The following is a 27,249-nucleotide window of genomic DNA, read 5'->3' as shown; positions in this document are numbered from 1 at the left end:
GAAAATGCCATACTGGGTCAGACCAAGGGTCCATCAAGCCCAGCATCCTGTTTCCAACAGAGGCCAATCCAGGCCATAAGAACCTGGCAAGTACCCCAAAACTAAGTCTATTCCATGTTTCCATTGCTAATAGCAGGTAATGGACTTCTCCTCCAAGAACTTATCCAATCCTTTTTTAAACACAGCTATACTAACTGCACTGACCACATCCTCTGGTAACAAATTCCAGAGTTTAATTGTGCGTTGAGTAAAAAAGAACTTTCTCCGATTAGTTTTAAATGTGCCCATGCTAACTTCAATTGAGTGCCCCCTAGTCTTTCTACTATCCGAAAGAGTAAATAACCGATTCACATCTACCCGTTCTAGACCTCTCATGATTTTAAACACCTCTATCATATCCCCCCCTCAGTCGTCTCTTTTCCAAGCTGAAAAGTCCTAACCTCTTTAGTCTTTCCTCGTAGGGAAGTTGTTCCATTCCCGTTATCATTTTGGTAGCCCTTCTCTGTACTTTCTCCATCGCAATTATATCTTTTTTGAGATGCGGCGACCAGAATTGTACACAGTATTCAAGGTGCGGTCTCACCATGGAGCGATACAGAGGCATTATGACATTTTCCGTTTTATTCACCATTCCCTTTCTAATAATTCCCAACATTCTGTTTGCTTTTTTGACTGCCGCAGCACACTGAACCGACGATTTCAATGTGTTATCCACTATGACACCTAGATCTCTTTCTTGGGTTGTAGCACCTAATATGGAACCCAACATTGTGTAATTATAGCATGGGGTTATTTTTCCCTATATGCATCACCTTGCACTTATCCACATTAAATTTCATCTGCCATTTGGATGCCCAATTTTCCAGTCTTACAAGGTCTTCCTGCAATTTATCACAATCTGCTTGTGATTTAACTACTCTGAACAATTTGTGTCATCTGCAAATTTGATTATCTCACTCATCGTATTTCTTTCCAGATCATTTATAAATATATGGAAAAGTAAGGGTCCCAATACAGATCCCTGTCCACTCCCTTCCACTAAGAAAATTGTCCATTTAATCCTACTCTCTGTTTCCTGTCTTTTAGCCAGTTTGCAATCCATGAAAGGACATCGCCACCTATCCCATGACCTTTTACTTTTCCTAGAAGCCTCTAATGAGCAACTTTGTCAATGCCTTCTGAAAATCCAAGTATACTATATACTAACCGGTTCCCCCCTTTATCCACATGTTTATTAACCCCTTCAAAAAATGAAGCAGATTTGTTAAGCAAGACTTCCCTTGGGTAAATCCATGTTGACTATGTTCCATTAAATCATGTCTTTCTATATGGTTTACAATTTTGTTCTTGAGAATAGTTTCCACTATTTTTCACGGCACTGAAGTCAGGCTCACTGGTCTATAGTTACCCGGATCGCCCCTGGAGCCTTTTTTAAATATTGGGGGTTACATTGCCACCCTCCAGTCCTTCAGGTACAATGGATGATTTTATGATAAGTTACAAATTTTAACTAATAGATCAGAAATTTCATTTTTTAGTTTCCTTCAGAACCCTAGGAGCATACCATCCGGTCCAGGTGATTTGCTACTCTTAGTTTGTCAATCTGGCCTACTACATCTTCCAGGTTCACAGTGATTTCGTTCAGTTCGTCTGACTCATCACCCTTGAAAACCATCTCCGGAACTGGTATCTCTCCCCAACATCCTCATTAGTAAACACGGAGGCAAAGAATTCAATTTAGTCTTTTCTGGCAATGGCCTTGTCTTCTTCCCTAAGAGCCCCTTACTAACCCCTCTTTCATCTAATGGTCCAACCGACTCCCTCACAGGTTTCTTGCTTTGGATATATTTAAAAAAGCTTTTATTATGAGTTTTTGCCTCTATTGCCAATTTCATTTCAAATTCTCTCTTCGCCTGTCTTTCAATGTTTACACTTAGCTTGACAATGCTTATGTTTTATCCTATTTTCTTCAGATGGATCCTTCTTCACCTCACCTTTTAAACCATGACGGTAATCGTTTTGCCTTCCTTCCACCTTTCTTAATGCGCGGAATACATATGACTGCGCCTCAGGATTGTATTTTTAAACAATGTCATGCCTGTTGACACTTTTACACTTTGCAGCGGCACCCTTTCAGTTTTTTTCTATTTTCTCCTCATTTTATTCAAAGTTTCCTTTTTAAATTTAGTGTTAGAGCTGCAAGATTTACTTATTGTCCCCCTTCCAGTTATTAGTTTAAAATTGATCACTGTTATGATCACTGTTGCCTAGTGGCCCCACCACCGTTACTTCTCTCACCAAATCTTGTGTTCCACTAAATTAAATCTAAAAATAGCTCCCTCTCTTGTTGTTCCTGAACCAATTCTCCATGAAGCAATCATTTATTACATCCAGGAACTTTATGTCTCTAGCAAGTCCTGATGTTACATTTACCAGTCAATATTGGGGTAATTGAAATCTCCCTATTATTGCACTGCCAAATTGGTTTGCTTCCCTGATTTCTCTAGCATTTCATCATCTGCTGACCATTTTGTCCAGGTGAGGACGGTAGTATCTCCTATCACTATACTCTTACCCAACACATGGATTTCTACCCATATAGATTCGACTGAGCATTTAGTCTCTTGTATGATCTTTATCCTGTTGGACTCTATACCCTCCCGGACATAAAGTGCCACACCCCCACCAAGTTGATCCTCCCTATCATTGCGATATAATTTGTACCCTGATATAGCACTGTCCCATTGGTTTATCCCTCCTTCCAACCAAGTCTCTGTGATGCCAATTATGTCAATCTCATCATTTGCTGCTATACACTAACTCTCCCATTTACTACTTAGACTTCTGGCATTAGCAACAGACATTTCAAAGTGTGTTTTTTTGCTTGTTTTAACAACCTGCTTTTCAGTTGTTTGTCTGGCCAAAGATGGAATCCTGTCCTGCCAGCCTTATCTACGCAATAATGGGCTGCGAAAGTATGGTGGGGAACTCCAGGTAGCAGCCTTACAAAATATCAAACAAACATCATATTCATAAGCTGAAAAGCATTTCATACCAAATAGGCTATAGAACAAATGTGGACACCTCATATCAAATGAGCTTCTTTGTATTTTAAAAAGAATGCTTGCAAACAGGTATTTGTAGCATCGAACGTAGATGCGCTATTGATGTCGCCATGGCCCTGACCGTGTGTGCTTTTAAACGGTCTTGTAGCGGAATGCCTGATTGCTGGTAGCAAAAAGAAATGCATTCCACCAACCAGGAGGAGAGGGTCTGCTTTCCCACAGGATTTCCCAATTTGATAGTATCAAAAGAAACAAACAATTGGGTGGATTTCCTGTGGGCTGACGTGTGGTCCAGATAGAAAGCTAGAGCACGTTTGCAGTCCAAGGAATGCAGAGCCTGTTCTCCTAAGTTCGAATGGGGCCTGGGAAAAAAGGTAGGTAGGATAATAGATTGGTTAATATGAAATTCCGACACTACCTTTGGCAAAAATTTGGGGGTGAGTGTGGAGCACTACCTTATCATGCAGAAGTTTAGTGTAAGGCGGGTAGGTAACTAATGCCTGTAATTCACTAACTCTGCGAGCAGATGTGATCGCAAGAAGAAAACTACCTTCCAGGTGAGATAGCGGAGATCACAGGAGTGGAGAGGCCTCAAACTGAGGTTTCATGAGCCATCCCAAAAACTACATTAATGTCCCAGCAGGGGCAGGAGGGAGCAGTGGAGGTTTTAAATGGAGGCAAGCCTCTCATGAAACGTGATACTAAGGGTTGTGTGGAAATGGAAACATTACCTATACCCTTATGGTACGCAGACACTGCACTAACATGCACCCTGATAGAGGACGTTTTTAGGCCTAACTCTGACAGGTGCCAGAGATAGTCCAGGAAACTTGCAGTGGAACAAGTGAAGGGGTCTATGGACATGGAAGTGCACCAGACCGTAAACCTCTTCCATTTAGAGCGATAAGACCTTCTCGCTGAAGGCTTTCGTGAAGCCACCAGGACTCGGGATACCAACTCAGAAAGGTTAAAAGGTTGGAGTATTAACCTTTTAACATCCAGGCCATCAGAGACAGAGCTTGGAGGTTGGGGTGTCGCAGATGCCCTTCGTTCTGAGTGATTAGAAGGGGATCTTTCCCCATAGGAATGTGTTGGTGTACTGATAGGTCCTGGAGGATTGGGAACCACACGTGGCGTGGCCAGTGGGGAGCTATCAGAATCATTAATCCCTTGTCCTGCCGGTGCTTCACGAGAGTCTTTGAAATGAGAGGAAGTGGAGGGTACGCATAAAGGAGAATGCTGGCCCAAGAGAGGGCGAAGGCATCTCTTGGTTGCGAGTGGTGACTGCGAATGAGAGAGGAGGAGTTGTTTACTTTGTGGTTGTGGACCGACGCAAAGAGGTCTATGTGAGGGTAACCCCAACGTTGGAATATCGTGTTCGCTACTGCGGGGTTGAAAGACCACTCGTGCAGATGGAAATTGCGACTCAGGTTGTCTGCCAACACATTGTCCACTTCTGGCAAGTAGGTTGCTTTGAGGGACATCGAGCGGGAAAGGGACCCTGCCCATATCTGTGCAGCTTCCTGACACAGGAGGTAGGAGCTTGTTCCCCCTTGTTTGTTGATGTACCACATCGCAACCTGATTGTCGGTTTGAATCAGGATGACTTTGTTTGATAGGCAATCCTGAAAAGCCTAGAAGCCGGAGGATAGAACTTCCTTGGCTTATAGGCCTGGCCGCTTAGAATCACGTCTGAAAGTTCTTTAGGGGCAAACGGGAACTCAGACGGAACAGAAGAAAGCTGGTGCAGAGTTTCATGGTGATCCTTCAACTGCGCCACAGTCCCTCTCGATCTTTTTCCCCGAAAAGATTATCGCCCACACAGGGTAGATCTGCCTAAGCTGTCTTGGACTTCTGGTCTTAAGTCCCGATGATTTGAGCCAGGCCCAATCTTCTGGCACTATTTCTCACTGCAGACACTCTAGAGGCCGTGTCGAAGATATTTTATGCAGCATGGACCTCGTGCTTCCCCCGCATCTAGACATTTCTGAGCCAGAACGTAAAGTTGAGTTTGGAGTTGCTCTGGTAAAGAATCAGATATGTCCTGGATCCTTTAAAAAAGGTCTCTGTTATACTGTATCATGTATAACTGGTAAGATGCGATGAGAGATATGAGCATAGAGCCATGGAATGTTGCGTCCGGCAGTCTCAGACAGCTTCGACCTTTGTGCCTCACCTTTCTTCCTTCTCTCTCCTCAAGCCTTGGGAGGTTGGCCTGCAGACCGCGTCTTCATGCCACTCTCCCCAGCATCCCCGGATCGGCAACGGCGTTCACCCACGTCTTTATTTGCGTCATGGCGGGAACCTCGGGGGCGTCCCCTCCAAGTGATGTCAGCACATCCTGGTATTTAGCCTGCCCTTTGTTTGCTAACAAACTGAGTTAGCAAGGTTTGGTTTCGCTCCGGTCTAAGCTGCTCTGCTGCTTCCCAGCAGCTGCTGGACGCTCTCTCTCTGCCCTTCGGGGTAATTCATCGCTAACCTGGGTACCCCGCTCCCCTCTTTCAGGTACCTATCTGGGAAACCGGGTACTCGAGGGCCTGCTCTCCCTACACTGGTGCCTGCAACTGCTTCGCTTCTGCCTGCCGGATCTCCATCATACAGCTAACTACTCAGCGAGTACTAATTCTCTCAGTCTGTTTCCACCTTCAGCTTCAGCACTTGGAGTCTACATCCGGGTCCTGCCTCTGCTACCCTGCGCTGCCTACTCAAGAGTGGGACTGGTCTCCTCTGCCGAGGACCCCTGGACTGCTTCTACTGTGTTGCCTTACTACTGTCCACCCTTTGCAGAACCATCAAGCTGTATAATAAATACAAATTCTCTGTGTCTGTGTGTATAGAGTCCAGCCTAGTACTGCAGTTCCTCATGGGGCTCCTCCCCGTGGTAGTGGCCATCTCCACAGTACCCAAGAATCCACCTTCAAACACTTCAACACCTCAAAACGCTAACATGGAAGACACGCCTGCCAAAGCATCCAGGGATTTTTGTTTCCTTCCCCGGAGATATGGAGGATGAGGTTTGAGCATCGTGCCTTCCTTCTGGCTGATTCAACAACCACAGAGTGATGATCAACTATGATTTTTGGAACCCCGGAGCTGACTGCACCAAATAGGTGGCATCTGTCTTGCGGTTGACCGGTGGGGCCGAACATGGGTGTTCCCAGTTTCTCTTCAGGAGATCAAGTAGGAATTTCATGAATGGATATGGACACGATTTCCTTAGGGGCATCTAGAAATTGGAGTACTTCCAGCATCTTACGCCTAGAGTCCTCTTCCGTCTGAAGCTGAAAAGGAATGGTCTCAAGACATTTCCTTGATGAAATTAATAAAAGCCAGATCTTCTGGTGGAGAGCGTCATCTTTCATCTGGGGGAGAGGGCTATGATGGTAGATCATCCGAATCCTGGGACGACTCATTGGTCCAAGGACTGTAGGGTTGATCTTCCAGCTCCTATTGAGTCTCCAGCAGGGAGAAAAGGTGCTAATCCTGAAGGACCAGGCCTAGGCAATCGATGGCATCGGAGGTGGCACAGACGGCATCAAAGGAGGCAATCGAAGGCATCGATGGAGGCACCGAATGGACCGGTGAACATCGAGGGACAAGTTGGTGGTAAAATTCCAGAACGGTGGAATGAGTAACGGTGTTTCCTCCCTCATCATCCGATAATGGAATCGGTGTGGAAGGTACTGGACCCACTTGTGCTCTTGGTTCCATCGGAGTCAGGGCACGTTGATGGAGGTTCGAAGCCCTGTAGAGCTTTATTACCGATGGCCTCTTGATTATCCGATCCAATTCCTCGCGGAAGCCTGGGGCATGGAACCCCGGCACTGGAGTAGGAGGCAGCACTGGCCGTAGCTGGAGGGTCCACCGGTGAAGGTGGAATCGCGGATCCCGGCACCACTGAAGATGGGAAACGCCTCGGGGACCCGGATACAGAAAAGGATGGGGCCTTTCTGGTCGGGGCTTCTTTGTCAGTGGGCTCTGTTGACGTCGATGCCGAGGATGTGCTTGGATCGACGCACTGAGCCTTCTGATGCCGGTGTCGACGATTTTCACGATGTTCTCCTCGGTCCTTTTCTTGAGGAGGCAATCGACACCTTTGGAATTGTCAATGCTGGTCAAACAGCAGCGGTGTCCCAGTGCTGGCGAGAAGTCGGTGGCAACCAGCTCGGACAACGTCGAAGCTATCGATGGAGTCGGGGTTTTAACTGAAAGAGAAAGTCCATCTTCTCTAAATGAGCCTTACAGCCCTTAGGTGTCAATTTGGGCACATTGGATGCAAGTATTTATTTTATTTATTTATTTATTTTTAATTTTTTATATACCGAGGTTCTTATAGAGACTACAAATCACTCTGGTTTACATATAACAATAAACTGCCCAACAGAGATAAGGGGCTTTAACATAGAACAGTGGCACATATGTAACAATATAACTGGATGACAATATAACATAATGATAATAAATATTATAGATTGACATTGTAATTAATAAAATTATGTAATATAATCTGTATAATTTAACTATTTAACTTGGATATAGTGACATAGAAACCATGCCAGATGTAAATAATAAGATAAAATGAGTTTTGAATTTTTGAACTTAGATATTGTAGTCCAGTTGCAGAGGAAAATATAAATAAAAAATAAGACGAATTTTAGAACTCAAAGATTGTAGTCCAGTTGCAGAGACCTGAAGGTAGGACTTGGTACGTTGACCTAAATTAGGGGGATACTCTTATTTGGGAAGGCTTTCCGTCTTGGTAGGATTGAGAGACTGGGAAGGCTTGTTGGAAAAGAAGAGTCTATAGTCTTTTTTGAACTCTTGATGATTGGGTTCAAGTCTTAGATTTGGGGGGAGCATGTTCCACTGGTGGGGGGCCTGCTAAGGATAGCGCTCTTTTGCTCAGTGATGATTTTACTTGTTGGGCATGCAGTGTTCCTTTGTAAGCGCTTCTGATTGGTCTAGAAGATGTGTGCGGTTGGAGTTGAGAGCTTAACGTGATGGGAGCTATTTTGTTTGTCGCTTTGTGGATGATTGTGAGTACCTTATAGAGTATCCTTTGTTTAATGGGAAGCCAATGTAGGTTACTAAGGATTGGGGTGATGTGATCTTTTTTGTTAGTGCTTGTTAGAATTCTGGCAGCAGAATTCTGTACCATCTGTAATGGTTTGATCGTGTTGTTGGGAAGACCTAGTAGCAGGGAGTTGCAATAGTCGAGCTTAGATAATATAATGGATTGTAGTACTAGCCTGAAGTCGGAGAAGTAAAGGAGGGGTTTAAGTTTTTTGAGGACTTGCAGTTTGGTAAAAAGCAGTCCTTTGTGGTATTGTTTACGAACTTTTTTTAGGTTAAGATGATTGTCAAGCCATGCTCCAAGGTCTCTGACGTCAGTTGAGAACATGTTATTAGCGTTTGGTAGAGAGAGGCTAGAAGAGATTGTAAGGGGATCTTGAGAGACAATGAGCATCTCGGTTTTATTGGCATTCAATACTAGGTTGAGGCTTGAGAGTAATTCCTTAATGGGCTGTAGGCATCCGTTCCAGTAAGTGATGGTTTTTTGAAGGGATTCTGTAATCGGGAGAAAGTAAGGACATCGTGGCCGGACCCCAAACATAGACCCCATGCGGGTCAGTGATGGACACTGTTCGAGTATAGTTGGGGTACCGACGAAAAGCCGACGCCATGACTCAGACAAAAATTTAGCCGCGGTGCGGTCGATGGCCGGTAGGCCCCGAAGGGATAACTTGATGGGTATCAACTGCAACAAGGGTAAAACCTTACTCTCGACCACGGAGTATGGATATCGATAGGGGGACCCCTATGGGGCAGAATTTTTTGAAAATTTTTGAATGAAGTTCCGTGAGGAAAAATCCTGTCAGGAATCTCCAGAGAGCTCCTTAACCCGCGTGGCTACTGCTGCGCAGAAAAAAGAAGACTGAAGGGGGAACCCTGCTGGATGCAGGGTCAGTGCATTGCTGGGCATGCCCAGTAGGTTCCAAAGTTCTAGAAACTTTGACAAAAGTGTCCCATATGGGTGACATCCTGATGATGTCACCCATATGTGAGGACTACCATCCTGCTTGTCCTATGAGAAAAGTTATTACTTAGAGATGCAGAATGTTAAATATTTTGAGCAGAATTTCCCTAGAAATTCACTGTAAGATTGTCCCTTCCACTCGCTCTCCCTACTCCCCTGGCCACTTTGCCCTCTCAGGCCCCCAGCTCCTCCACCTGCCAGTATCTCTCCCCTCCACCTCATAGGGCTCAACCCCCTTCCACTCTATCGCCAGTCCCAGAGTTTGACCTCATTCTCAATACTGCCCCTCACAAAGGCTCCCTCTGTCTCTCCCTCTCTCACACACACATGCTTCCTCTCTCTAGTACACATACACACACCCTCATAGGCTCCCTCTCTCTCGTGCACACACATCCCCTCACAGGGTCCCTCCCTCTCTTGCATACACATCCACAGAGTTCCCTTTCTCTCTCACACATACATCCTCACACAGGCTACCGATGTCTCTCTCTCATGTACCCCTTCATACAGGCTCTGTCTCACACATATGCAATCCTTTCACACAGGCTAGCAACCTCACATACACACGATCCCTTTTTCATACACAAGAGCTCCCAATCTCTTTCACACATACACACTCCTTCACATTCTCCTCATATAGGCTCCCTCTCTCTGGCACCCACAATCAAGCATCCCCACCCCCTTACTCTCTCATCTCCCATGCTCTCTCATATACCCTCCTGCTCACTCCCCTGCTCTCACACAAATTCACTCTAACCGGGCCTTCATCTTTGCTGTGAGTGGCGCGCCAGGGCCTTCATCTTCGCACGCTCCATTCACGGCATGCCGGGGTCTCCTCTTCCATTTCCTGCGCAGAAAGTGGCAATTCTGCGCAGTAGAGAAATTCTGCACAGTAGAGACATTCTGCGCTCCACAGTAACGCAGAATTCCCCCAGGACCTAATTCACTGATAAAAGCTTGGTTAACAAACTAATTTTGAATATCAAGAAAATAAAAATTCTCAGGGTAGGTAAACAACCACCAGAGAACTGGCAGAGACAACAGGTATGTTTGGAAGGAACTTCAGTTCCTATTTTTTCAGAAATCAAAGTTCTAGGGGTCATTTTAGACTCACAACTGACAATGAACAAATTTGTCAGGTAGACAATTTGCTTTTTATAAGCTTAGTCTTGTTACAACACCTTTGAAAAAGTTTCTATCACACGATTTATTTCGCATAGTGTTACAATCTCTGGTACTAAGCCACATAGACTACCATAGCTCATTATATGTGCGTCTACCAACAAATACTTGCATGTTCTACAACTTGTTCAAAATCTATGGCTGAGTGTTCTATGGCCTGCCATGACACCCACATTAAGACAACTCAACTGGCTTCCGGTAAAAATCGAAGTTGAACTTTAGGCTATTAATTTCTTTTAAATTTAATAGTGAAAAGCCATGTACCTTATGAGATACTTGGTACATGCCTTCAAGAGCTCTTTGCAAAGAAGGAACACGCTTATTGCAGATACTTGCAGTTTGTAAATTCTGATTGGAAACAAACTCAGGCCAGAGCATTTCTTTCTCCAGTGCAGCTGTTAAAGCATGAATAAATTGCTGGTTAAGATAAGAAAGGAACGAGAAGTAAAGCATTTTATAAAACAGATTAAGATGCTTTTTCAAGAGGTGTATGGATGAGGAAATGTTTTATGATGTAGTAGTTGATTAAGGGGTAGATTTTAAAAGAAGCGCGATCAGCCTACTTTTGCTTGCGCATCAGACTCAAGCAAAAGTAACGCTGGATTTTAGTAGATACGCGCGGAGCCGCGCGTATCCACTAAAATCCCTGGATCGGCGCGCGCAAGGCTATTGATTTTGTATAGCCGGCGCGCGCCGAGCCGCGCTGCCTAACCCGTTTCCTCCAAGGCCGCTCCGAAATCGGAGCGGCCTCGGAGGGGAACTTTCCTTTGCCCTCCCCTCACCTTCCCCTCCCTTCCCCTACCTAACCCACCCGCCTGGCCCTGTCTAACCATCCCCTTACCTTTGTCGGGGGATTTACGCCTCCCGGAGGGGAGACGTAATCCCCGCGCGCCAGCGGGCCTCCTACGCGCCGGGCCGCGACCTGGGGGCGGGTACGGAGGGGCGCGGCCACGCCCCCGGACCGCCCCGGGCCGTAGCCACGCCCCCCGTACCCCCGCCCCCAAAACGCTCCCGAAACGCCCCCGAAACGCCGCGACGACCGGGCCCGCCCCCCGACACGCCCCCGACACGCCCCCCTCCGAAAACCCCGGGACGTACGCGAGTCCCGGGGTCTGCGCGCACCGGTAGGCCTATGTAAAATAGGCTTACCGGCGCGCAGGGCCCTGCTCGCGTAAATCCGGGCGGATTTACGCGAGCAGGGCTCTTAAAATCCGCCCCTAAGGGTTTTGTCACTTTCGCCTGCCCTGGTTTTACCTGCTATGTCACCTCCACACCAGCAGAGGCTTCCAGTGATCTTCACTCAGTTCTGCCAGACACATCCTCACTGGTCACACTACATCTCAGCTTCAGTCCTATGTAACCTGCCTGCTTTAATACCTCGGTGCTTCTTCATCGAGTCATCTTGAGTCCATGACCTGACTACCCTGTCCTTACTAACCTGTCTTGCTTTGTGGCCACCCAGGCCTCTGCCTTGCAGCCTTATTTGTCTTGCTCTGTGGTCCCCGGGGCTTCTCTGCCATTACCTATGGCTCCTAGGTTCTCCTAACTAGCCTTGTGCCTGTTGGGCTTCCCCTGTTACTTTTGCCTGTTCTGTCTTTGTCCCAGTCCTGCTTTGGTTCCTGTCTTTGTGGGTATCCTGTATCCAGCCTCAGCCCCAATACCTAGTCTATGTCCATATCCAGTGCCAGCCAGTCCCTGAATTCAGTCTGTATCTGTATCCAGCCCCAGCCAATCCCTGCAATTGTTTGTATCTGTATCCAGCCCCAGCCAATCCCTGCAATTGTTTGTATCTGTATCCAGCCCCAGCCAGTTCCAGCATTCAGTCTGTGTCTGTATCAAATTTAAGCCTGTACTCTGTGTCCACCTTCCAGCCGGTACCTGTACCAAGCTCACAGCCTGCACCATGATGTACAGCCAGAGACAAATTCTACCAGCCCCTAGAACCCAAGGGCTCAACCTGCGAGTGAGGTGGTTGGATAAGCAGAATGCAAGTTCCAGTCCTGCTCTGCAGCCCCGTACTGCCTTTTGTGGGGGTGCTCCCAGCCTCCAGCCTGCCAATCCAGGACAGGTTTTATTTTTAAGAACAAAGTTTTAACTGTATGATGTTTGTTTTTTGTTATAAGTATATGTATTTTATGAATGTTTGACATTGTAAACCGCACTGAATGAATTTCTGGGAAGATGCAGTGTATAAAAATGTTAAATAAAATAGTCATAAAGCAGCTATATGCCTCTAGCTGACAAGACAAACTAGAAGCCTCAAAGGCCTGTTTGAGAACTGCCTCTATTTTCCTACCTTGAGTCTCTTTGACTAGGACACTACCTTCCACAAGAATTGTGGTTCTTTTCATGACTGCACAAACCAGCATATCTACTTTAGGAAATCTTAAGATCTCCACTTCCTGGGAATTAAGTGGATACAACTTAGCCAGATAGTGGCAGTGGCTTCAGAGGAATCATAGGAACTCTATACCCAATTTACTTCGTTCATTATCCAATACCCAACAATTTAAGAAGTCATTAAAAACATATTTATTTCAGTTAGCATTTAACATCCATCCACAACACACTACTTCAAATAATCAATACTCAGTAACCTAACAACCCCTTCCCCTACTCCCAATGCTTAACCTAAGAACATAAGAAAATGCCATACTGGGTCAGACCAAGGGTCCATCAAGCCCAGCATCCTGTTTCCAACAGTGGCCAATCCAGGCCATAAGAACCTGGCAAGTACCCAAAAACTAAGTCTATTCCATGTAACCATTGCTAATGGCAGTGGCTATTCTCTAAGTGAACTTAATAGCAGGTAATGGACTTCTCCTCCAAGAACTTATCCAATCCTTTTTTAAACACAGCTATACTAACTGCACGAACCACATTCTCTGGCAACAAATTCCAGAGTTTAATTGTGCGTTGAGTAAAAAAGAACTTTCTCCGATTAGTTTTAAATGTGCCCCATGCTAACTTAATGGAGTGCCCCTAGTCTTTCTACTATCCGAAAGAGTAAATAACCGATTCACATCTACCCGTTCTAGACCTCTCATGATTTTAAACACCTCTATCATATCCCCCCCTCAGTCCGTCTCTTCTCCAAGCTAAAAGTCCTAACCTCTTTAGTCTTTCCTCATAGGGGAGTTGTGTCCATTCCCCTTATCATTTTGGTAGCCCTTCTCTGTACCTTCTCCATCGCAATTATATCTTTTTTGAGATGCGGCGACCAGAATTGTACACAGTATTCAAGGTGCGGTCTCACCATGGAGCGATACAGAGGCATTATGAACATTTCTTGTTTATTCATCATTCCTTTTCTAATAATTCCCAACATCCTGTTTGCTTTTTGACTGCCGCAGCACACTGCACCGGCAATTTCAATGTGTTATCCACTATGACACCTAGATCTCTTTCTTGGGTTGTAGCACCTAATATGGAACCCAACATTGTGTAATTATACATGGGTTATTTTTCCTATATGCATCACCTTGCACTTATCCACATTAAATTTCATCTGCCATTTGGATGCCCAATTTTCCAGTCTCACAAGGTCTTCCTGCAATTTATCACAATCTGCTTGTGATTTAACTACTCTGAACAATTTTGTGTTATCTGCAAATTTGATTATCTCACTTGTCGTATTTCTTTCCAGATCATTTATAAATATATTGAACAGTAAGGGTCCCAATACAGATCCCTGAGGCACTCCACTGTCCACTCCCTTCCACTGAGAAATTGCCCATTTATTCCTACTCTCTGTTTCCTGTCTTTTAGCCAGTTTGCAATCCACGAAAGGACATCGCCACCTATCCCATGACTTTTTACTTTCCTAGAAGCCTCTCATGAGGAACTTTGTCAAACGCCTTCTGAAAATCCAAGTATACTATATCTACCGGTTCACCTTTATCCACATGTTTATTAACTCCTTCAAAAAAGTGAAGCAGATTTGTGAGGCAAGACTTGCCCTGGGTAAAGCCATGCTGACTTTGTTCCATTAAACCATGTCTTTCTAGATGTTCTGTGATTTTGATGTTTAGAACACTTTCCACTATTTTTCCTGGCACTGAAGTCAGGCTAACCGGTCTGTAGTTTCCCGGATCACCCCTGGAGCCCTTTTTAAATATTGGGGTTACATTTGCTATCCTCCAGTCTTCAGGTACAATGGATGATTTTAATGATAAGTTACAAATTTTTACTAATAGGTCTGAAATTTCATTTTTTAGTTCCTTCAGAACTCTGGGGTGTATACCATCCGGTCCAGGTGATTTACTACTCTTCAGTTTGTCAATCAGGCCTACCACATCTTCTAGATTCACCGTGATTTGATTCAGTCCATCTGAATCATTACCCATGAAAACCTTCTCCATTACGGGTACCTCCCCAACATCCTCTTCAGTAAACACCGAAGCAAAGAAATCATTTAATCTTTCCGCGATGGCCTTATCTTCTCTAAGTGCCCCTTTAACCCCTCGATCATCTAACGGTCCAACTGACTCCCTCACAGGCTTTCCACCTTATGCGTCCCCTCCCCCCTATTCATTTCTTCCCACCTTTTCCCTTCCATAAAATGTATTATGGCCCAGCTCCAGTTCTGTTTATTTAATTAGATTTTTTGTTACCATGAGGTATATATCAGTTTTTGTATTTTAATTTTATTTTTTATCTTTAATTTTTAACTCAATTTTATTTTATTTTCATTTACTATGTAAACCGTTTTGACAAAAAACCTTGTTTTAAAAAAACGGTATATAAATATTTTTAAATAAAATAAATAAATAAATATTCCAAATCAACTAAATTCTTGACCGACTTGTGCAATAAAAATGCCCTTTCTGGCATAATCGGATCTTCTGAAGTTCTGGGACCTTCCTCTATTTTTCCTGCAGTAATATTCAATAACTGCAAGGAATGGGAAATTAAGGAGGATAGCTCTTCCTTGTGAAAGAGCCTGACCATAGCAGAGCCATCTTCCACTGTGGGGGATACTCTCTGTCCTCTCAATTCTCCCTCATTGGCACTCTCCTTTAAGCCGCTTAAAGTCCAAAGGTGAACCATCTGAATTAAAACACTTTTCATTCTTCACCTCTTCTTTGTCCTCTCTCCACACCCTCTAAACACCTGAAACCCCAGGATTGCCCTCCTGGGAAATAGATATCACAGGAGAAGTAACTGAGGCAGCACTCTATCCATTACAAAATGCATGGTGCAGACATCTTAAAAACTCCATGGAAACTGATCATGCAGTAGAAGAGACTGACACTGGAAAAGAGGGAACTGATCTTTAAATCCAGCATCTAACACTGGCCTGGAGGAACAAGCTGTAGACTCCTGGACTGTGGGATCCAACAATGGAAGGCCTGGTTCAAAGACCTCTTGCCATCAGATCCACTATAGCAGTCCAACCACTAGAGGGAACTGGCTGCACCATCAACTCCACCAGTGTGATCCCCCCTGGAGCGGGGTATCTCCTCTTGCTGCCTATTATCCCCTCTCTCTGAACATAGAATAAAGAACCTCTCACCATTTGCCTGCAAGTTCCACATAGCATACAAAGTGCTTGCTTTTCCCCCACACTCCACAAAATGCTGAAATATTCCCTTTACTGCACAGAGGGCACAAAAAGAACTTCCAGCTTGAAAAAGAAAGACTTCTTTTCTCACAATGACACTGCTGACAACCCAAAACCTCCAGAAAGAAAACATCCTTCTGTGCTTAACTTTTTTTTATGTTAAACGTTATGAAAATTGGCAAGGCAGAGGAAGAAGGAAAAAAGGAAAACAAAGGTTTCTTTTTTTTTTTTTTTTAGCGGAGGAAGTTCACCAGAGAAGGAAAAAGGGAGGAAACAGGGTAAAGAGAATAAATTCTGGAGCTCCAACCCAGACCCCCGGAAGCTCCCTGGTCTATGGCTATGCTCAACTGAGGGAGGGAGCACAAATCTTTCACCTTAGGTGCTGCTTTTCTAATCCAGTTCTTTCATCCACCCTAACAGGCCTCAGCCACAGCACTTGAAGTACTCCTACCACCTGCTGGAGACAGAAAATACTGGCAAAGAGAGAAGTTTATGCAAGTTGACATCAATAAACCTATTAATGTGTTTCCCTTCTGCTGGTCAGGGGGCATAACCCATGCATCTGGACTGGACTAGCTTCATGAAGAAGAAAAAATTAATTTCTTGGATTAGGAATGGCATTTAATCTCTTAAAATGTTCATCATCAAATACTACTGACTAAAACATTAGTAACAGTTAAGTTAAAATACTATGAGGTCTCAATATTAAACATAAACCCAGTGTTACAGTCATGATAGTGGACCCAATAATAGTTTAACCTGGCTTGAATCAGGACTGCAGCAGGCAGCCGGTTAGGGGGTCAAGGGCGCAATCCGGTCCCCAGAGGCAGGCAGGCAGCCAATAAGAGAAGGTCCAAGGCACAATCCGGGTCAGAAAGGCAGGCAGCAAGCAAGAAAAGGTCCAAGGCACAATCTGGTCAGAGGTAGCAAGCGAATCTGAGGAGCAGCACCAGCACAAGCAAGCCTGTAGCAGAGGCAATGCTGTGCTGAAGAGTTGTGTTTAAATAGTTCCTGTTCCCGTGCTAGCACGGGAACTTCCGGGGAAGGCGATGATGTGCCGCGGTGGGAGGAGTCGTGATGCGGCGTGTGTCGGGCTGCGCTGCAGCTGGGGAATGCCACCGAGGAATGCAGCCGCAGTCCCGAAGCAACAGATGCGGGAGGGTGCTTAATAGTAACAGTACCTCCCCCGCAAGGTCTCTCTCTCTCTCCATTTCTTAGGATGAGGTTTGAGAGGAAAAGTTGATGGAATTCACGGAGTAATTGCAGGGCCTGAATATTGCAAGCTGGTTCCCAGGAGTTCTCCTCTGGCCCATAATTTTTCCAAGAAGTTAAATACTTCAAGGTTCCTCGTTTTCTTCTGACATCCAACATTTCTTCGATCTCATATTGTGTGTTGTCCTCCACAATAGTGGACGTGGTCTGTTTAGATCTCCTGGATGGCCAGAACAAGATTGCTGGTTTGAGAAAAAACGTTGTGGACCTGAAGAGTGGGTGGCAGGCAAAGTTTGTATGTGACCTCGCCTAGTTGGCGTTCAATAGGAAAAGGTCCAACGAATTTGAGTGTGAATTTTAGGGAAGGTGTCTGTAATCTGAGATTCCGGGTACTCAACCATACTAGATCCCCTGGTCGGAGTTGAGGACCCGGCCTCCTCTTTTTATCTGCCTGACTCTTAGCTTTGGTTGGGGTTTGCTGTAACAACCGATGAGTTTCTTTCCATAGCTCTGTCATGGAGCGGACAGTCTGGTCTACAGCAGGGCAAGACAAGGAGATAGTGATAGGTAATGGTATTCGAGGATGTCTTCCAAAGACTAGGAAAAAAGGAGATGTTCCGGTGGCTTGAGCTAAATGATTGTTATGGCAAATCTCTGCCCAAGGTAATAAGGAAGCCCAGTCATCATCCTGATACATGTCGTTGGTTCTCGTAACATTGCAAGAAAGTCTTGAGGGATTGATTGATCCATTCAGTTAATCTGTTGGATTAGGGGTTATAAGCTGAAGAAAAGTTAAGTTTTATTCAGAATTATTTTTTTTTTTTTTTTTTTTTTTTTTACAGAGGTCCTTCCAGAATCGAGCGGTAACTTGAACTCCTCTATCAGATATGTTATTCACGGGGAGGTCATGAATACGGAAAATGTGTTGTATGAACAGTCAAGCCAATTCAGGAGCTATAGGCAATCCAGGGAATGGAATAAAATGGGCCATTCTTAAAAATCAATCCACAACCCAGATGACAGTGTTCCCATCGGAAGGGGGAAGATCAGTAATGAAATCTGTGGCTATGTGAGTCCATGGTTTAATAGGAATGGGTAAGGGTTGCAATAGCCCACAGGGTCGCCTTTGGGGACTTTTATTTGCCGCACAGGTGGGACAGGATTCAATGTACCTCTTGGTATCCAATCTCCACTGGGGCCACCAGTAATGACGGGAGATAAGGTTTCTCATCCGGGCTATTCCAGGATGTCCCGCTAGGTGAGAATCGTGAGTCCAGTGAAGGACCTTCTGCCTCAGGCACCTGGGTACCACTGTCTTTCCTAAAGGTACCGTGAAGGTAGCGGCGAGCATGATTTGAGCCAGATCAATAATATAGCGGGGTGGGTCGGGAGTGTCGTCAGGTAGAAAACTTCTGGACAAACCATCCGCTTGCTGGTTCTTTTCTGATGGTCAGAAGCGTAGATTGAAATTGAATCGACTAAAAAATAGCGCCCAGCGGGCTTGCCGTGGATTCAAATGTTGAGCTTGTGAAAGGTATGCCAGGTTCTTATGATCCATATAAAATTGTAACAGTATACTTGGCCCCCTCTAATAGGTGTCGCCATTCTCCAAGAGTGGATTTAATTGCTAGGAGTTCTCGATCTCCAATGGCATAATTTTTCTCCGCCGGAGAAAGTTTTCTAGAAAAGTAGGCGCAAGTAAGTAATTTCCTCGAGTCCAAAGGTTGCAAAAGGATTGCCCCTACTCCTAGGGCTGAGGCATCGACTTCCATAATGAAAGGTTTAGTAGAATCAGGACATTGTAGACAAAGGTTTTTAATGAATTCTTCCTTTAAAGGCTGAAATGCATGAATGGCTTCGGGAGACCACTTACGAAATTTGTCCCCTTTCTTAGTCATGGCCATCAGAGGGGCTACCAGGCTGGAGTATCCTGCAATAAACTGATGATAATAATTGGAAAAGCCCAAAAAGCGTTGTAGGGTCTTGAGACCCCTGGATTGGGGCCACTCTACAATGGCCTTGAGTTTCCCTGGATCCATGCGTAGACCAGTCCAGGAGACAATGTACCCCAGGAAGGGTAATTCTTCCTTGTGAAACAGGCATTTCTCTGATTTAGCATATAATCTGTTCTCTCGGAGACGCTGGAGAACTTGCCATACATGAACCTGATGTTGGTTCCCTGTTCTGGAAAAAATAAGAATGTCGTCCAAGTAAACCAGAATGTGAGAATAAAGGAGGTTCAGAAAGATGTAATTGATCATGGCTTGAAATACCGCCGGGGCATTGCTGAGTCCGAATGGCATTACCTGATACTCATAATGTCCATCTCGGGTATTGAAGGTGGTTTCCATTCATCGCCCTCCCAAATTCGTATTAAATTATAAGCCCTGTGGAGGTCAAGTTTAGTGAAAATTTGTGCCGCTGTTCGGGCGAGATCCGGAATCGGTCAGTCTGCATAGGTTCGGCAATACTGAGCTGAGCCTCCAGAGTCTTGTGAACCACAAGCGGTCGCTGAAAGGCTGGTGCGAATCGAATTGGTCGTCAAAGAGTTGTACGCTTCCGGGACCACTCCTGAAAATGGAGGTCCAGACGAATAGTCAGGCAAGTCAATTCTTTTAGGGACTCTGGTGGTTCTCGAGCGGCTAACATCCTTAATGGCTTCTGACAGCCTTTGACGTAAGATGGCTGAGAGACTATCCTCACCCCAGTGGAGTTTGGCAGCAAGAGTCCAAAACTGGATAGCATATTCTCCGACAGAGAGGGACCCTTGTCGGATCTGAAGTAGGTCTGAAGCTGCGGAGGCGGATTGGCCGGGCTCATCGAAAATTAATCAAACGTCTTTCAGGAAACGGTCCAGATTATTTAATAGAGGATCATCTCATTCCCAAAGGGGTGATGCCCATGCCAAGGCTTGACCCTTTGGTTTTTTCTGTGAGGAACAATGAAGATTGAAGAGAGAAATGCATACGACATTGATTTATGAATCCCTGGCACTGCTGGGGATTTCCATCAAAATGCGGAGGAGGTGGAAGTCGTAGAACAGGAGGAGGTGGTGTGACAAAAGCCACGGCCACTAGAGGTGCGAAGGCCAGGGCATCCATACGAGCAGCCAATCTTTCCAAAACTCCAGTCACTTAGTCCAGCACTCCTTGCTGTTGTTGTACACATGAAGTCAGTCCGGGAATGGCATGTAAGGCAGTTAAGTCTACTGGGTCCATGGCCTCGGCTAACTGTTACAGTAGTGATAGTGGACCCAATGATAGTGTAACAGTCTTACCTCGGCTTGAACCAGGACCGCGGCAGGCAGCCAGTTAGGGGGTCAAGGGCGCAATCCGGTCCCCAGAGGCAGGCAGCTAATAAGAGAAGGTCCAAGGCACAATCCTGGTCAGAGAGGCAGGAAGCAAGCAAGAGAAGGTCCAAGGCACGATCCGGCTCAGAGAGGCAGGCAGCAAGCAAGAGAGGGTTCAAGGCACAATCTGGTCAGAGAGGTAGCAAGCGAATTTGAGGAACAGCACCAGCACAAGCAAGCCTTTGCTGAAGAGTTGCGTTTAAATAGTCCCTGTTTCCAGTGCTAGCGCGGGAACCTCTGGGGAAGGCGATGACGTGCCACGGTGGGAGGAATCATGATGCGGCGTGCGTCGGACCGCGCTGCAGCTGGGGAATGCCGCTGAGGAATGCGGCTGCTGGCCCCGACGGAAGCAACAGATGCGGGAGGGCACTGAACGGTAACACCCAGTGACTGAAAACTACCAGTATGTCTCTGCTAATGTTGTCAAGAGACCAGAACCAGGGATGTAATGCAAAATCTGTGAAGAAAGGGAATCAATATGTTGCATTTGTCCCTCAATTATAAGTTATTTCAGAATGAAAAAAATATTACTTTAACTTTTTTATTTTTTGTGGCCTGCTCCTTGTATTAAACCCAATTTGTATTTGTTATAAACTTCCCAGACTCTCTGAAAGTTTATACCATTTATTTGACCAACATATCCAAAAATAAGGTACATAAGCTTTCCTTTCTTCTTTTATGGCTATTGGCAAAAATAGCCAAATGACTATCACAGCCCTTTAGATTCACCAAACCTTTTCACATATAATTTTCAAACCTTCCTAAGAAACACACAATATATATATATATATTTTTCGGTGTACACATTTTTTTTAGTTCATATTTACCTACTGCATTCGCTTTAAGTAAGCTAATTTTATCCAAGAGGTTGGCAGCCCTCACATTCTCATATGTTCCTTGGAGCTGAGAAGGATTTATATCGAAACCCAAGTAATGAACATCCTATGGAAGAATACATTTTCAATGTTTTCTGGTTTCAGTCACATGAGAATTATTTATTTGTATTGGTCTCAAATATGTAAAGCATAATTAAATTCCCCAAAACAGATAAGCAAATGGCATTGGATAATACCACAGATGGCATTGGATAATACCACAGATCACACCTATTGCATCTCCTTTTCGGGTATGCAATATCACTCCAAAGACTATATCACTTACTCACTGAAACCTTTTCGATTATCACCCAGTATCAATTCATTCCCCATACATGATTTGAACACAGATATATACCTAGATATATTGTAGATATTGATTGTAATAAGTTGTTGTTTCGGAACCAGTTCCAGTTACTGTTAAATGCTTTAGATGTAACAGGTTTTTGTAACTGTAAACCGGAGTGAAGGCAGTTTTTGCTATACCTCGGTATATAAAAACTTCTGAATAAAATAAATAAAATAAATGCTAATGAACATAATTCTTTAGTTTGAACAGTAATTTTTAGAATGATTTTTTATTTTTTATTCCCCAGTAGAACTGATGATTTCACAATTGTCTTTTTTCCAATGGAAATTTGTTTATGGTATGTAAAACTGCATTTCAAGGAGAGGTGACATTGGTAAACAGAAATTAATATAGTTCCATCACTTCAGCAAATTTGCTAAAGACATATTTTAGTTATTTAGAGGCCGATATTCAAAAAAACCCATCATAGTTAATTTATCCGGATAAAATTAGCCAGATAAGTTATCCTGGATATTCAGTAGGATAAATTTCCTGCTGAATATCTTCAATTAAAGTTATCGGCCATCTTTTGAATATCGCCTGTTAAGTTTAAAGTTATCCAGCTTCAGGTATTCAAAAGAATATAGCTGTTTAAATGGTGCTGGCCTTTAAAAAAAAATAACAAAATAAAATTTTAAAAAGTTGCACATGGGCTGGCGGCCTGATTTCTAGCCCCCAACTTAATGAAAAAAAAAAATGTGTCCTATCAGGCTGAGCCTCCCAGCCACTCCAAACCCATCCAAGTTTTATTAAAAAAATAAAAGGGTTGGTGTTGGCCTCCCCCACCCCCTCCCTGGTTAGTCTAACTCTTAAATGAAGGCCCTCTCTTCTTATTTCTTCATCCAGCCTGCTACTTTTGTCAACCTCTTTCAGCAGCGGGATTATGGTATGCTGCGATTCAGGCAACTTTCAAATTTGCTCTGTCAGCAAAGACAAGGATGAACATCTCAAAGTCCTAACTGAATCCTTCAAACAAAAAGGCTACAATCATAACCTTGTAGTTACATACAACCCAGAGCTAGAAAAACTAAGAAAAATCATAGACCTACAGCCATTACTCCTGGAAGATGAATCAGTGAAAAACTATTCCCTGCTCTACTGGTATTAGCTTCAGACAACCACCTAATCGGAAGCAGAAATTAGTAAAAAGCAAGCTTCCACCAAAAACTTGGAAAGAAAATAGCACTTATTCCTGCAATGCCCCACACTGCAAGCTCTGCCAATACATCACAGGACCCCATTGTTATGACCCTTGCTGCCCGACAGCTTCACTCCACCTACCTTTCCTTGTCTGCGACTCCTCCTGCTCTTGATGGACGCCTGGCTGCCGCGGCGTCCGTCTGCCGTCCTCTCCGGCATCCCCGGACCGGCTTGGGCACTGCCTCCTGCCATGCTCTCCAGGTACCTTAGGGCGCGCGAGCCGCACGACCCTCATTCTTATTTCCTCATTGGCGCGTTCCTCAGGGGCGTCCCCCTGTGATGACATCACTCTGCCCATATATTTAAGCCTACTGTTTATTGCTAGCCATTGAGTTAGCAAGGGGAATCTTACAGATGGGATTTGCTCTCCGTACCCAGCTACTCTGCCTTCCAACTTCTATTGGACTCTTTCTGCTAACGGGGTACCCGCTCCTCTGGGACCTCTTTGCTTCTTTCAGGTAGCTGTCAGGTAACCGGTACTTGCTCCTCGAGGGCCCATGTTCCCTGACCCGCTGCCTGCATCCATCTCCTTTCCTGCTTGGAGGAATTCGCTACAGACACCATCAGTGAGTACTACTATCATCCACTCCTCAGAGCTGTCTCCCTGGAACCAGGTACTCGCTCCTCGAGGGCCTGCCCCCGTTCCAGCGCCAGTGCCATCTCTTACGTGGAACCACTGTGTGAGTACTTTGCCAACAAATCTCTCTACCTCCAGAGATCTGGTACTTGCTCCTCGAGGGCCAGCTATCCCTATCTTGGGGCTTCTCCATACTTGGGACTCTGTGAATGTTCTATTGTACTCACTTTCTCAGTTCTCTCCACTACAGCACTGCTACCAGAGAAACCGCTGTTCCAGCGCCCTGGGGAATCCTAGCCCAGCCAGGCTACATCTTCTACTCACTACTGCCACCTCTGGTGGCTTCTCAAACTGTGTTTGTGTGTCCAGAGCTGAGCCTGACCTGTGGACCCTCACGGGACTTCCCCCATGGGCTTGGTCAGCTGCCACAGTGTCCAAGGGTTCACCCAAAACCTCATTAACTATAACACCCATAATCATCCACATGGGAAAAACATTCAATATAAGGGGATTCGACTCATGTTTCTCCTCTAAAGTAGTATATATATATATATATATATATATTATTCAATGTAGAAAATGTTAAGATGCATGCTACACTGGTGAGACAGGCCAGATATTAAAGGCCAGCATCAATTCACACAGACAAAGATAAACCAACATAGGGAAGACGAGGCCGATATCTGGCAGAGCACTTTTCAGAACCAGATCACCGTATCAATGACTGTATAATGAGGATAATTAAAGAAAAATATAAAACAATCTAGGAATGCTAGACTTTTTAAGTTAAAATGATTAGATACTTTGGAACTGACAAAAAAGGACTCAAAGACTTAAGAACATAAGAAATTGCCATGCTGGGTCAGACCAAGGGTCCATCAAGCCCAGCATCCTGTTTCCAACAGAGGCCAAACCAGGCCACAAGAACTTGGCAATTACCCAAACACTAAGAAGATCCCATGTTACTGATGCCAGTAATAGCAGTGGCTATTCCCTAAGTAAACTTGATTAATAGCAGTTAATGGATTTCTCCTCCAAGAACTTATCCAAACCTTTTTTGAACCCAGCTACATTATCTGCACTAACCACATCCTCTGGCAACAAATTCCAGAGCTTTATTGTGCGTTGAGTGAAAAAGAATTTTCTCCGATTAGTCTTAAATGTGCTACTTGCTAACTTCATGGAATGCCCCCAGTCCTTCTATTATTCGAAAGTGTAAATAACTGAGTCACATCTACTCGTTCAAGACCTCTCATGATCTTAAAGACCTCTATCATATCCCCCCTCATCCGTCTCTTCTCCAAGCTGAACAGCCCTAACCTCTTCAGCCTTTCCTCATAGGGGAGCTGTTCCATCCCCTTTATCATTTTGGTTGCCCTTCTCTGTACCTTCTCCATCGCAACTATATCTTTTTTGAGATGCGGCGATCAGAATTGTACACAGTAATCAAGGTGTGGTCTCACCATGGAGCGATATAGAGGCATTATGACATTTTCCGTTTTATTAGCCATTCCCTTCCTAATAATTCCAAACATTGCTTTTTTGACTGCTGTAGCACACTGAGCCGACGGTTTTAAAGTATTATCCACCTATTACCTACTATCACATTATGAGCTATAAAATTACTGCTTGTCACCTTCTGATCATCCATCAAATCCCCCTTACTCTATGCCTTTTATGGCAGCCATACTACTTTATATTTCCTAGTAATATCTTTTGCTCAATTGAATTCTGATCTCAAGAAGAAAGTTTTAGATCTTGAACACTAGTCAAAAAAAGTTACTACCCGATATATATTTTTTTTCTTTTAAATATTAATCTTTATTCCAGAAATTCTTCTGACAGTTTTCGCTGTCAGACAACACTGGAAGCCATTGGGATCACAGCATACAACGATCCTGTTGCTGAAATGGGTTGATAAAAGTACCAGGTGCATGGGAGAAGGGAATGGGGAGGAAGCGTTTACTTAAATATTAGCTTAACTGGGGAGAGGCGGGGGGAGAAGGGGAGGTTGGTACCGTCCTGTCATACTTTTATTCTTTTAATACTTGGAGTTTGGAAGTTGCGGGCTCGGCCTGGCAGGTCTTTTTTTTTTTTTCATTGAGTGAGGGACTGGGAATTAGGCCACCAGGCCCATGTGCAACTTTTTTTTTTTTTTTTTTTAAAGGCTATCACCACACAACCAGTTATATTTAGACCTGCTCCAGAACATGGCTAAAATTAGATGAAAAACTTATTTGACTAATTCCTCATATTGGATTTAGCCAAATAACATTGGGCAACAATGAAAGTGTTACTGACCTAAAAAGGTCCTACTCTGTAGTATCTTGATGTGCTGAACACGAATATGACCATGAAAAGTTTTTATTGGCTCTCCTTTTGAAAATATTTAATATAGTTCACTTTCTATGTTTAGTCATGTAAATTTATCCAGGACTGTAAATAAGCCTAGAATGATGTAATATTGCATCATATTGCATAATACCATCATGCACACATCATCCAGAGTTTATTACATCAGTTTCTGATGCAATGCAGTTCTACTGCCATGCTGCTGCTGAGTAAGCTGACGTCAGCAGTGTACTATATGAAGCCCAGTCAGAAAGGGTGAGCATTTGAAATATTCATGCTGGCTGACTACTGCTGGACACTCCGCAGAGATGCTCCCGAACAGGTGTACAAGAGACAAGCAAAGAAATCTAAGACGTAGTCTATGACTTCATTTTTCAAACGGTATTAACCGTAGGTCTCCTACTATTGGCATACAATTCAAGATGTAATTATATTATTGCATATTACAAAAAACCTAGAGCCAATTTTGCATTTTCACAGTCACATTCATGTTTAGCACATGGAAATGTATAAGAATTGACTAATTTCATTTCCGTAACATGACTTTTGTGAAAATTTGTTGCCCAGTGTAAGTTTCCTGGTTAACATGTCCCTACCCCAGAATGCTCTTGAAATGCTCACTACTCATTTTTAGCCACATAACGACATAAAAATTAGCTGGCTAAATACCGGCAATACTGAAAATTAACATTTAGCTGACTAACATCATTTGAATATTGGTGTGTTAGTATTAGCTAAAACACCCTGGCTATGCTTTCTTTTAGTCCCACAATAAACCTTCAAACATTTTCACATTTTATTTTTTCAATAGCATGTCTATAATCTGTAACAAAGTGCAATCTTAAAAGTATGGCAACTTGCACAGACAAACTGCATATGCATAAGATACCTTTAGGCATTAATATAAATTCTAGATGCCTAGGAAGGGGTGGCCAACTCTAGTCCTCGAGAGCCTCAAACAGACCAGTTTTCAGGATATCCACAATAAAAAATCTTTTATTTATTTAAAATCTTTTCTATACCGTCGTTAAGCAGGTGCCATCACAACGGTTCACAATAAGGCACAAAAACTATGTTGAGTAAAGTGTCTAGAATTCTAACTCTTAAACAGGTGCCATCCAAAATACTGTAACATTATATCATAATAAATACTATTTGGAGAGTGTTATGTCAAGTCTAGTTTTTCTAACTCTGCTAAAAGTTTGGTGTTATTTAACTTTAGTTCTTTGTTGTTTGAGATAAAGGAAAAAATTAGAATATAGGAGAGAAGACACACTTTAAGAAGGAAGGAATGTGTTTGTGTGGGTGTACTGCCTTTATTACATGAAAATCTACTCATGCATATTTATTGAAGATATCCTGTAAATCTGGCCTGTTTGTGGCTCTTGGAGTTGGCCGCCTCTGGTCTACTGACTTGTAGGTGTACACCTTTTAAACTGATATAAAATAAATGAGATGATTCAACAGCAGCAAATAAAACACTTTTCA

General features: G+C 44.0%; 1 protein-coding gene across 1 annotated transcript in view; it reads right to left on the bottom strand.

The window, feature by feature from the left end:
* Positions 1–27,249, bottom strand: part of THUMPD2 (THUMP domain containing 2) — a 174,380-nt gene that overhangs the window by 15,520 nt on the left and 131,611 nt on the right. Inside the window, exons 9-10 of the mRNA XM_029594346.1 lie at positions 21,240–21,350; positions 7,755–7,780 (exon numbers count right to left, since the gene is read on the bottom strand). Of these exons, the coding sequence (XP_029450206.1) occupies positions 7,755–7,780; positions 21,240–21,350 (137 nt within the window). The remainder of the gene's footprint in view (positions 1–7,754; positions 7,781–21,239; positions 21,351–27,249) is intronic.

This window comes from Rhinatrema bivittatum, chromosome 3 (genome assembly GCF_901001135.1).
Source record: "Rhinatrema bivittatum chromosome 3, aRhiBiv1.1, whole genome shotgun sequence".
NCBI lineage: Eukaryota > Metazoa > Chordata > Amphibia > Gymnophiona > Rhinatrematidae > Rhinatrema > Rhinatrema bivittatum.
This window is presented reverse-complemented; position numbering and strand designations above follow the sequence as displayed.